The sequence below is a fragment of the Pseudonaja textilis genome, chromosome 1 (genome assembly GCF_049901715.1).
Source record: "Pseudonaja textilis isolate UNSWEBS1 chromosome 1, rPseTex1.2, whole genome shotgun sequence".
NCBI lineage: Eukaryota > Metazoa > Chordata > Lepidosauria > Squamata > Elapidae > Pseudonaja > Pseudonaja textilis.
The window spans coordinates 27565423-27577941 of record NC_141990.1 but is presented as its reverse complement, the minus strand read 5'-3'; the positions used below and the strand labels follow the sequence as shown (position 1 = coordinate 27577941).

The window sequence follows — 12519 nt, the reverse complement described above, 5'->3', positions numbered from 1 at the left end:
ATTTCTCTTGCATGTTATTTTATTTCTTGATTTCCTGAATATTTATTTCTTCCATTAATTTTGTCAATAAGAGATATCTAATCCATAAAAATATGAACCTTACCTGAACAGACTTCTTCATACGTGGGATTTGGGGTATATCCTCCTGCATAACCTACTTGAGTAGAGTAGACTCCTTTCTGCTTCCAAAATTTTTTCTCTGCCCCCCAGAAACAGCCCATCCCTGCAATAAGCATAAGCAATTATAATACTAATGAAGCTGTTGTTTACATTACATATAGAATAAAAGAGAATTCTTTATTGGCCCAGTGTGATTGTATACACAAGGAATTTGTCTCCCGTGCATAAGCTGTCAGTATATATGCAACAAGTGATAAATCATGATCATAATCATAAATCATAATATACAACACTCAGTTATAGTCATAGGATACTAAATAAAGCAATCAACATAAACCATTAGATACAAACAACATAAATCAAATATATAATTGATATCATAATAATGTATTTATTCTTAATAGCATACCATGATACTTTTCATTTGGTCTCACTAGAGATTTTCATATCAGTGTATTGAAAGGTATGTGTGCTCTCCTTGCGTTTACTTGAACAAGCTATCTTAAAACATTTATGACAATTTAACTGTAGACCCTGTTTTAGAGAAACAATGATATTTGGATTTCCCTTCCAATTTAATTAAAATGTTACCAGTAAGGAATTTCAAAGGTTTCAATAAAAAATAATATCTTGATCTGCATGAAGCAGATGAAAATGTCCTTTGAACACCAAATAATTTGTTCCAAAACTCTTGTTCTGAAAAAAGCATCAATAAATTCAGGAAGATGTCTTTTCCTCTTTTTTATTGCCTGACAAACTCACTCTTTCCTTTGTAATTCACAAAAGCTCATGATCTTAAGTAAGTTAGTGTTTAACAAAAATACCTTAGGCTAGTTAAAGACATGACAATTAAACAACATTGATCAGCATTAACCTAGATGTTGTACCTGTGGTTAACTTACTATCTAATATACTGACATGAAATGAAATTAGTTTATTCCATTATCAACTTAGTAATTTGACAAGTCCATATTTAAATTTAATATCTGGATTGAAATATAAAGCTAATTAAATAGAAAAAAATTAAAATGCTTTTCATAAACTCAAATATTAAAAGTGCTGATGCTCCCTAGTTTTAGATGCTGCACTTTATCAAAGTTGCTTACAGAATACAGAACCTCTAGTGAAAAGACTACATCCATGTAAGAGCTTTAGGATAGGTTAAAAGGCAATCATACATATTTTTACAGCATAATTTTCTTTCAGTTGATTAGCAAACTGTCAAAGCACAGTAATTTGTATTAATGGCAAACATTCATTTAATGTTCTGCTTCCTGGCATCTGCAATATTTAGAGGTGGCAGAACAATAATTAACTAAATTAGAGATCATGCAGGAAGGAGGTGGGAAAAGCCCCCTCAGCCTAGTCAATTCATATATGCAAATAATACATAAAGTGCATACAAAAATGAAGTATTTATTCACTGATGTGAATAAAGTTGGCAAAAAACCTCCATATAAATGACCTTGTAGCCTCAGAAATCATCCTATGAAATTGAAATCTCTCAAATGGAACTAAATTAACAGCAAGCAGGGATAAGAATCCATGTTGCTTTGACAGATATTAACATTTTTGGGCTAGAAAATATATACCTAGGAAAATTCATAAAACATCTCAAAAACAGCTTCATTCACTAGCCATTAAAATTATCTTGAATGTTGTTCTAAACAAATCTTATTTCAACATTTTGCAAGATATCCTTTCTCCCTAAAGTCTTGAGAACACCTTAAAAACTGGGAAGTGAAGAATTCTTTGGGATAACCAAACGGCATTAAAGCATAGTAGTATAAAAAATTTGCAGTTGGAATTGAAGGGACTGCATTTTCTTTGTGGATTTGTGGATCAAACGAGAAACTGTCCCAAGGAACTAAAAACCAATGTATTGACATTTGCATTGTTAAAACAGAATTATGTTTTCATTTAGTATAATTGTTATCAAGCTCATATGTTTCTTGGCAATTAACGCTTTGATGGGTCAACTGTTAGTAAATCCTATTTTTGCAGACCACAAAGTCTCCCAAGATTGGGCCACTGAAATATGACAGCAAAATGGCATAATTTCTTTTTTACAATGCAAATAAAAAAAAACAAGTGCATTATTCCTCAGACTTTAAAGCACTTTTTTTCTATTCCTCTCGCCTAATAATAATAAAAAAGGGAAAATTTCAATCCCATCCACTCTTATGCCAACAGTAACTGGCAGGAGGATTCCTGCAGACCATGATGCCTGCAGCTATAAGAATAAAAAAAATTAAAATAACAACACTATGATTCCTAGACAAAAATAAATCACTCATCCCGTTTACATAAAAGGGATCACTTACCAAAAATTCTTGCAGTGATAAATATAGGAAACTGTGTCTTCTGTATGTGTATAAATATTGAACAAAATTTAGTTTACATGTAGACCATTATTTTCAATTAATGTGAGGCAACTTCACACCTTCCTATTTTCATTGCCAATATCAAAGTGCAAAAACATCTTAAAGTTGAGCTCTTAAATTTCATTGGCAATGGAGGAAGTTTTCTCATGTGAAATACAGGATGCTACCTATCTTTTTTTTTATTCCCCAATTCTAGACAGTTCTTTTTATCTGAAATGTTTTAATCCAAGTCCTATCGAGAAATGTAGAACATCACTGCTACCTCCTATCATTTTCAACATTCATTTAGAAACACATTTAATAGAGTAAAGCTAAAACTGCCATCAAATAGATCACAAAGGTATGGAGTTCCTTTGAATCTTTAGAAACCAACTTCAAACTAAAGGGGTCTGACCAGCTGTTATCTATGTTACTAGTATAAAAGTACTAAAAAGAAAATTTTACTACAGTCTAAAAATAATTACACAACCATAATAAATCTAGCAATGGATAAAAGGACAAAGTAAAACTGTGTAATTGTGTCCTGCATCTTGAAACCAATCAGTTTCCAGTTTACCTATTGATTGAAATTAGAGCAATTGTTATTTTCATATAATCATCTTCATGGATGTAGAAGGTGTCATACATTCTAAATGCTTCCATACTTCTTATGTGAACTGGAACTCATGAAAAGCAGATGTTTATATTTCTTGTTTAATATGGTCCATATTTTAGAGCAACGTAATTTAAAGCAACCATAGACTATAGAGGCTCTCACCAGAATAGGAATGTTAGATCTTAGGTCAATTATTGCCCCTATCTATCAGATACAAATATTATAATTAAAAGGTTTTGAAGTTGGGATACTCAGAAAATATGACATAGTTAATTTTCTCTATGGATTCCAAAGTCTTCTCTTGCTGACATGCATGTCTGGGCCCAAAATTCTATCTTGTTTAACAGACAGCGCTCAAAGGGAACAGATGTACCAGCCAGTAATAATAGATTACACAACTGGAATAGTCATTATTTATTTATTTATTGGTTGAATTTATTTTGTATATACTATTATCAATATAGGAAGCGTTTCTTGGGCATATAAGAATTGTTCCCCTTTTAACTTCTAGATGATCATGTTGCCCTTTCCTTCCTTCCTTCCTTCCTTCCTTCCTTCCTTCCTTCCTTCCTTCTTTCCTTCCTTCCTTCCTTCCTTCCTTCCTCTTTGAATGAGAATTGACTCAAGGCAACTGTCTGAACAACTCCCTGCACTTTACTTGGCAACATTTTTGTAAGTGGTTTGAACTGCTCCTTCCTCGGAATGAGAAAAAGTAAGTAGCCCAAAATCATCCAGCTGGCTTAATGGCTAAGGCTCAGGGCCTCCTAGTGTTGGTGTCTTAACTACTAAACCAAACTGGCTCTTTTTATTTATTTATGCTTTTCTTTATTTATTCAATTTCTATAGCTCATCTCAACCCAATTTTTCTTTAGTGCTCAATATATTATGCACAAGAAATTAACCATAAAAATAAGGTACATTATATTATTTCAACAATATGACAAAAGAATTAAATCTTTGAGCTACGTGCCAGAATCTCCACTATTGTTACTAAAAATATTATAAATATTTAATTTCTAACTTTCCCTTTGTTGTACTTGACAATATAATATTGTAAACATTTAAAATGTTTGTACATTTATGAATTCAGTTCTTTCATCAGTTCTTTTTCCTCTTAATAGCCATATTCCAAATATCTATAATTTACCTTGCTGTGGTATTATGGAAACCGTTCTTGCTTGAATGAGGTAAAACTTCTGCAAACACATAGTATTAATTTTGTCATTATTTTATATTCCCTAATTTTAGGTTCTCAATCTATTTAAGTTTAAATTCTGAGTTATCATTAATAACTCTTTTCTAATGTTGTTCTAAGTTTATCCCTGTAGCTATGAATATTTATTTAATAAATTGTGATATTTTTGTTAGTATATTTAAGACTTATGACTAGAAAAAAAAGTGGTTTCATTTCAAATATGATTTCTAAAATTCTCTCAGTAATAATGTGTACTTCTTTCAAGTACTTTGGAGGGTTTTTTTTTCCTTGTTTACCATATATGATAAAATGTTCCTTATGTCTCATGGCATTGCCAAAATTTTTACTTTATGATTTAGCAACTATTGATGGGGCTGTATACCATGTGTAAAACATTTTTTATCAGTTTCCCCTTAAATAGTAAAGTGGGGTAAATTTTATAAATTTGTACCATAATTCTTCCCATTATTGTATTGTATTGTCTATTTCTTTAAAAAATTGGCAACCATTTTATCACTTTTTTTCCAAGTGCTCTGTCTCCATGTCCCAAAGGTGATTTTCCAAAAGACAACTGGATTTTCTTGGTTTTTTTTGCTTTGAAAATGTTTCACTTCTCATCCAAGAAGCTTCTTCAGTTCTAAGTACTGGTGGGAAATTATTACAGATAATTCTGAATTAGAACTGAAGAAGGACCTGCCCTAATGGATCAATCAGTTAAAAGTGGTAGCAGGAAGTTTGTACTTCCAGACTTGCAAGATTCTGTTAACATACTCATCCAGATATGTTTCCTGCCTGGTTTATCTGGAAGGGTTGATACTTTCTTTCTTTTTTGTTTTTGTTTTTGTTTTTTATTTCTGTTCTGTCAAAGTCTTTACTTTTTCTTTGGCATTTCTGCTTGTTTTTTTCTGCTTGGCTTGTTTGACTGTTCTCCTTTTCTACTTCTTGGCTCCAGCTGAGAGAAATAACTAGCAAAACTTTTAGTTCACACCAGATCTGTGGGAGGAAGAAGACTATAGAGTTCCAGGCAAATATCTCAACACCACCACCCCTCCTCTCCTCTCCTCTTTCCCCCCATCCCACCTAACTGCTGTTTGATTGGCAGCTGCTGGGTCATCCTGATAGGAGGGAAGGAAGCAGTACAGGTGTTCGTAATCTGCTCCAGCAATCTGTGCTTTCCCACACCACACTGAGAGATCATAACATGAGCTATCAACCTAAATAGTTAATTAATAATCTTATTGCTATAATGCACATGACACCAAAAATAGTATGATGGCACATAAAAATAGTTGACAGCCAATGCTCAGGAGAGTCTTTCAGTCTTGTCTAGGTAATATAAAAAATATTCTTAAAAAAAAATTAAACATTTACTAATAATTTATAACAATCAATTCTTTCTACAACATTACATCAACATTCCTATTCATATATTAGTTACTATGTTACTTTTGTATCTATTATTTAGCCAAATATACCAGGCGTCCCAGATCAAATAGTACTCTGAATCATCTTTATCTTTTAACTCGAAAGTCAGCCTGTCCATCTCTGCGCAGTCCAAAATCTTTCTAATCATAGTCTCCTCAGATGGTATATTATCCTGTTTCCAGTACTGTGCATACACAATTCTGGCAGCTGTTGTTATAGGTAGAATAATATATTTGTCAGTCTTAGTATAAACTCCCATTATTATTCCCAATAGAAACAATTCCGGTCTAAATGCAATTTTTTGTTTTGTTATTTCCTCTATCCACCTTTTAATCCTATTCCAATATTTTTTAGCTTCAGGGCATGTCCATCACATGTGGAAATAAGTGCCTTGTTTATTTTTGCATTTCCAACATTCTGGTTTTCTAGTTGGAAATCTTTGCCAATCTAGCAGGGGGTAGGTGCCACCTATAAAACATTTTATATATATTTTCTTTATACGCTGGTGATAATTTTAATTTATAATTTTCCTCCCACATTTTTCCCCAACATTCTAATTTAATGTTGTATCCCAAATTTTTAACCCAAACTATCAGTTTCTTTTACAGTTTCTTCCTCCATTTTAAAATTCAAGAGTAGGTTATATATTTTGGATATCATCTTCTCTTCCAGTCCCTGAATTATTTTATCTAATTGTTGCTGATCTTTATAAAATCCATATTCTTCGTCTTTTTTGTATCTTGTCTGGATTTGTAGATAGGCCACCAATCAATATCAATACCTTGTTGTTTTAGTTCTTATGCTGTTTTCAGCCTTCCTTGTGGGTCGATCAATTCCTTATATTTTCTCATTTTGTTTAAGTCCATTGCATTGGGGTATATTATCGCTTCCATCGTTGACAGCCAGATTGGTATTTTGTTGTAATGATTTTTTTCCCCCACACCTGAATAAGTGCATCTCTGATCTGATGACTTTGGAAATAAGAATGACTTTTGCTTATCCCTTCCCAAAAAAATCCATGCCACCCTCATTGCAGGTTATATCCCTCTATTAATAATATTCTTTTATTCTCCAAGTAATCCAGGTTAATACTCTAAAATATTTATTACTGTTCTTGTATTATTTTTGATCTGCCTGTTTGGTAAAAATCCATTTTGATCTGGATGTATAGTTTTGTTTAGGAGTTTTTTCAACCTTTCTGCAATAACAGTAGTAAATATTTTGTAGTCAATGTTTAACAATGATATAGGTCTGTAGTTTTGAATCTGTTGGTGATCTGTGCCCTATTTTGGAATTAGTGTGATATATGCTTCCTCCCATGATTTTGGTAGTTTCACTTCCACCATTGCTTCATTACAGGTGAAACTCAAAAAATTAGAATATTGTGCAAAAGTTCATTTATTTCAGTAATGCAACTTAAAAGGTGAATCTAATATATGAGATAGACTCATTACATGCAAAGCAAGATAGTTCAAGCCGTGATTTGTCATAATTGTGATGATTATAGCTTACAGCTCATGAAAACCCCAAATCTACAATCTCACAAAATTAGAATATTGTGAAAAGGTTCAATATTTTAGGCTCAAAGTGTCCCACTCTAATCAGCTAATTAAGCCATAACACCTACAAAGGGTTCCTGAGCCTTTAAATGGTCTCTCAGTCTGGTTCAGTAGGAATCACAATCATGGGAAAGACTGCTGACCTGACAGTTGTACAGAAAACCATCATTGACACACACCATAAGGAGGGAAAGCCTCAAAAGGTAATTGCAAAAGAAGTTGGATGTTCCCAAAGTGCTGTTATCGAAGCACATTAATAGAAAGTTATGTGGAAGGGAAAGTGTGGAAGAAAAAGGTGCACAAGCAGCAGGGATGACCGCAGCCTAGAGAGGATTGTCAGGAAAAGGCCATTCAAAAGTGTTCACAAGGAGTGGACTGAGTCTGGAGTCAGTGCATCAAGAGCCACCACACATAGACGGATCCTGGACATGGGCTTCAAATGTCGTATTCCTCTTGTCAAGCCGCTCCTGAACAACAAACAACGTCAGAAGCATCTTACTTGGGCTAAAGAACAACAGAACTGGTCTTCTGCTCAGTGGTCCAAAGTTCTCTTTTCTGATGAGAGCAACTTTTGCATCTCATTTAGAAACTAAGGACCCAGAGTCTGGAGGAAGAAGGGAGAGGCACACACTGCAAGATGCTTGAAGTCCAGTGTGAAGTTTCCACAGTCCGTGTTGATTTGGGGAGCCATGTCATCTGCTGGTGTTGGTCCACTGTGCTTCATTAAATCCAGGGTCAATGCATCCGTCTACCAGGAGATTTTGGAGCACTTTATGCTTCCTTCCGCAGACAAGCTTTATGGGGATGCTGACTTCATTTTCCAGGACTTGGCACCTGTCCACACTGCCAAAAGCACCCAAACCTGGTTCAATGACCATACGATTACTGTGCTTGATTGGCCAGCAAACTCACCTGACACGAACCCCATAGAGAATCTATGGGGCATTGCCAAGAGAAAGATGAGAGACATGAGCCCGAACAATGCAGAAGAGCTGAAGGCTGCTATTGAAGCAACCTGGTCTTCCATAACACCTCAGCAGTGCCACAGGCTGATAGCTTCCATGCCACACCACATTGAGGCAGTAATTGCTGCAAAAGGGGCCCAAACCAAGTACTGAGTACATATGCATGCTTATACTTTTCAGAGGTCTGATATTGTTCTATGTACAATCCTTGTTTTATTAATTGCATGTAATATTCTAATTTTCTGAGATTGTGGATTTGGGGTTTTCATGAGCTGTAAGCCATAATTATCACAATTACGACAAATCATGGCTTGAACTATGTTGCTTTGCCTGTAATGAGTCTATCTCATATATTAGTTTCACCTTTTAAGTTGCATTATTGAAATAAATGAACTTTTGCATGATATTCTAATTTTTCGAATTTTACCTGTATATACTTCTAGCATTCTTGTTTCCAGTGATTCTTGTAGGGTTTTATATAGCTCTTCTGGGAGTCCATCAGGCCCTGGAGTCTTGTTGTTTTTTTGTTTCCGAATCGCCTCTTTTAATTCCATTTGAGTTATTTCACTATTTAACATTTATTTTCTTCTGAAATTTTAGCTTTTAAATATTATTGTATATTTTCTTCTGTTATATTTTCCCGTCTATATAGGTCTGCAAAATATTTCCTTGTAATGTCTTTTTTCTTTTCTTTCCGGTGATTTTCATCTATCAGATGTTGTACTGACCTTCTTTCTTTTTCTTTCTTTAATTTGTGTGATAATCATCTACCTGGTTTATTTGCATGTTCGAAATAATTTTGCCTCACCTTTCTGATGTTTTGTTCCCATTCTTCTTGCATCAATAGGTTTATTTTTTGTCTAGCCAGAATCCTTTCTCCTTTTATTTTGTTGTTTTGTGGCTCTCTTTATATTTCCAGATTTTTAAGTTTATCTTGCAATGCAGTTTGTTGTTTTCTTTTTTCTTTGTTTCTTTGTGCCATATATGCTATTGTTAGTCCTCTTATATATGTTTTTGTTGTATCCCATAAGTTTTGAGGTATTGTTTGATGTTTCATATTTTCTCTAAAAAATATATCCAATTCTTTTTTAATCATTTGGCTATATTCTTTCTCATTCAGGATCTTCTGGTTTAACATCCATCTCCTTTTTATTTTCTGACCTTTCCAAGTTACTTTTATCGGATTGTGATCCGTTCATGTGTTTGTCTCTATTTCTATTTCCTCTGTTTCTTCCTAGTTCCAAATTCGTCCAGATCATATCTATTCTTGACCATGAGTTGTGTGGACAAGAATAGAAAGTATACTGATTTTTATTTATTTATTTATCTCTCTCCATACGTCTCATAAGCCCAATTCTTGTATCATTTCATAGAATATTTTTGGAAGTGTTTTCCTTTTCTTCTTATTTGGGTTATTGCTTGCATTATATTTTTGGGGGTTCACTACTGCATTAAAGTTGCCCACCAAGCATATTCAAAAATATTCTTTCTCCCAAAAAACCCACCAGACTCAACACTATTGGGTCAAATCCCAGCAATTTTGTTTTTATTTATTTATTAAATTTCTTTGCTGCCCATCTCACCATAAGGTGAGAATAAGAATCTGATTTTTAAAACAAGAGTTATACTTTACTTTCCTGAGGGACAAAGGACATTTTCATGATAATTAATCAAACGCTTAAGTTCCAAAGATTATGGTAAAATTAATTGACTTGAAGACATATCTCAATAGTTGCAGAAATGATTCAGTACTTCAGAATACTTGTCTCCTTGTTAAGCGCTATAAAATGAAATAAACCAAATTCTTTATCTTTACATTCCACCTTTACTCAAGAGCTAAATATGATGTACATAGCACCATCCCACAAAATAACTGTAAAATAGTTTAGTCTGAGAGCAGTGACTTCCCCAAGTCATGCAGTGAGCTTGTATTGATTAGTTTCCTCAATTATTTTTCATACCAAAGTTTGAACTGTAGCTTGCTAAATATCAAGGTAGAAGATCCTATTAAGCTTTAGTCCCACTATGAATCATAGCAGACATCTATGTACTTGTTTGCAATTTGGGGTGGGTGGGTGCATGATGCACCAATACTCTTATTTCTGATCAATGTGTTTTGCTTTGTTGTACCTCACCCAAAGTCCTATGATTGAGGCAATGGACAATCTTGTAAATAAATATATAATAAGTCTAGCATATTACAACTGATGGTTAGCACCTACCTGAAGTTAGATAAGGTTCAACTAAATTTAAGGGGAGTTGGACCTAGTCCACTGGTGACTACATAGGGATTCTAGTCTGATTCCTCTTTTAATTCCACCCCCCAACCCCAGTTTCTGCTATTCTTTCTCCCATAAACACAATCTTAATTCTCTACAATTTAGATATTTTAAAGTTCTATTCAACTATCGAGTTATTCCATAAGCTTATCATAACTAATTTCTTTACAAGATTGTAAATTACCATTTAAGATAATAAAACACAAATCTCTTTTGAGAAACAGCTAAGTCAGTGCAAACCATTAACTAAAAATCCTTAATCATAAAAGTATATTTAATTTCTACTGATTTTTAAGAACTACATTTATATTTGTAGCCTGTAATGTTTAAAATGGCTTCTGGCTAAACACAATAATGACTAATATCTTTTGCCATTCCCTTCTAAAAAAAATAACTAGGAGCAATAGTGAATGTATTCTTTATTATAATGCAGTAAGTTTGAGCTGTAATCCATCATTACATGAATCCTTTATTTAATTTTGTGTGTGTCTACCTTCAGATCAGTTTTTACTCCTGGTTACTGCCTGGACATGTCCTTCACTTTTCTTGGCAAGATTTCAGAAGCAGTTTGCCCTTGCTTGCTTCCCAGGCCTAAAAAAGGGTGACTGCCTTAAATTGCCCAGCTAGCTTTGTACCCAAGGCAGGCCTAGAAACTGAGGTCTCCCAGTTTCTAACCACTATATCAACTGGCTCCCTCATTCCATATTGCAATCTTCATTCATTTTTCATACCGGGTACATATCCTTATCTGTATGTATTGGAGGGGTCTTTTTATTAACAAGTAAAAAGACTAGATTGGATAGTGAAAATTCGAATTCATCCATACTTCGGTGAGTTATCATTTTAAAAAGAGATAATAGTGATAAACAATTTCTTGAGGCAAAGAATTATGGTGATATTCATTAATAATAATAGAAACAGCATAATTTAATATAAGTCTAGACAGAAATAAACTCTCAATATTAGACAAATTGAACTTACCAAATATTGCCATGTGCATTCCCTCTGGAAAGGGTTCAACCATACTGTTCCCATTCACATGATGTTTACCTGAAAATCAAAGCAATATTACCTTATCAAATAGGAACGTTTGTTTGGCTTATATGGCTCATCTTATATACCTGGGGATCTTCACGTGGGCCCTATTCTCAATTTTCTAAAACAATACCTCTCTATACATAAATGATCACATTATCTGGGCTTCAGCTTCACCCTAAGTTGAGGGGAAGGAACCAGATTTTCAAGATTTTCTAGAGAGCTAATAGGATGGTGGCCTTCTGGATGCTAGTTTTCCACAGGGCAAGGATTGCTACCAACCTCATGCTTATTCTCAAATATATGTTTCTGTCATGAGTCTGATTCACATTATCAGAGAACTATTATTGAATTTTAAAATTTATATTGCTTCTATTATTCTGTTCAAAGATATTCTGTAATTCTACATTAATTTACTGCATGTAAGTTCCATTTAATTTGGGTCTTACTTTTAAATACAGTTACATAGGAACGATGAATCTCACAATTAAAAAATGAACAAAAGGACAAGATAATATTCCCAAAGTAGCAGCAATTAATCAAAAGTTCAAACAAATTGGCCTTAAATTACCACCTAAAAATGGAAGGACTGATTATGTGCCATCAAGTCATTTTCAACTCTTAGCAACCACATGGGTATGAGTTTTTTCATTCTAAAATGGAAGGAACCAAACTGATATTTTAAACAAATGCCATTCCATCAAGTATCTTCTGATCAGAAAGATGAAATATAAATCAAACAAATAAATAACTACAGATTACATGCTTTCACAGAGCAGACCTTAACGAAAGGAAGTGACAAAAAGAAGGGCCTTTGAAGTTTAAGCAAGTTACTGTAATATGAGAAATACCATTCTGTATAGTATCTTGTTCCTGTGCATTTAAAACAGTGGTTCCCAAAGTGGGTGGTACCATCCCCTGGGGGGCGGTGGGATGCCTTAGGGGGGTGGTAAGAAGCAAGG

The 12519-nt window shown here is 33.8% G+C and overlaps 1 protein-coding gene across 2 annotated transcripts in view; it reads right to left on the bottom strand.

Annotated features, from left to right (window-relative positions):
* The window catches only part of MSRA (methionine sulfoxide reductase A), a 215628-nt gene that overhangs the window by 110427 nt on the left and 92682 nt on the right, over positions 1-12519 (bottom strand). For both annotated transcript variants that reach the window (XM_026715937.2, XM_087929969.1), the window contains exons 2-3: positions 11504-11572; positions 104-223 (exon numbers count right to left, since the gene is read on the bottom strand). In XM_026715937.2, coding sequence (XP_026571722.1) covers positions 104-223; positions 11504-11572 — 189 coding nt within the window. The remainder of the gene's footprint in view (positions 1-103; positions 224-11503; positions 11573-12519) is intronic.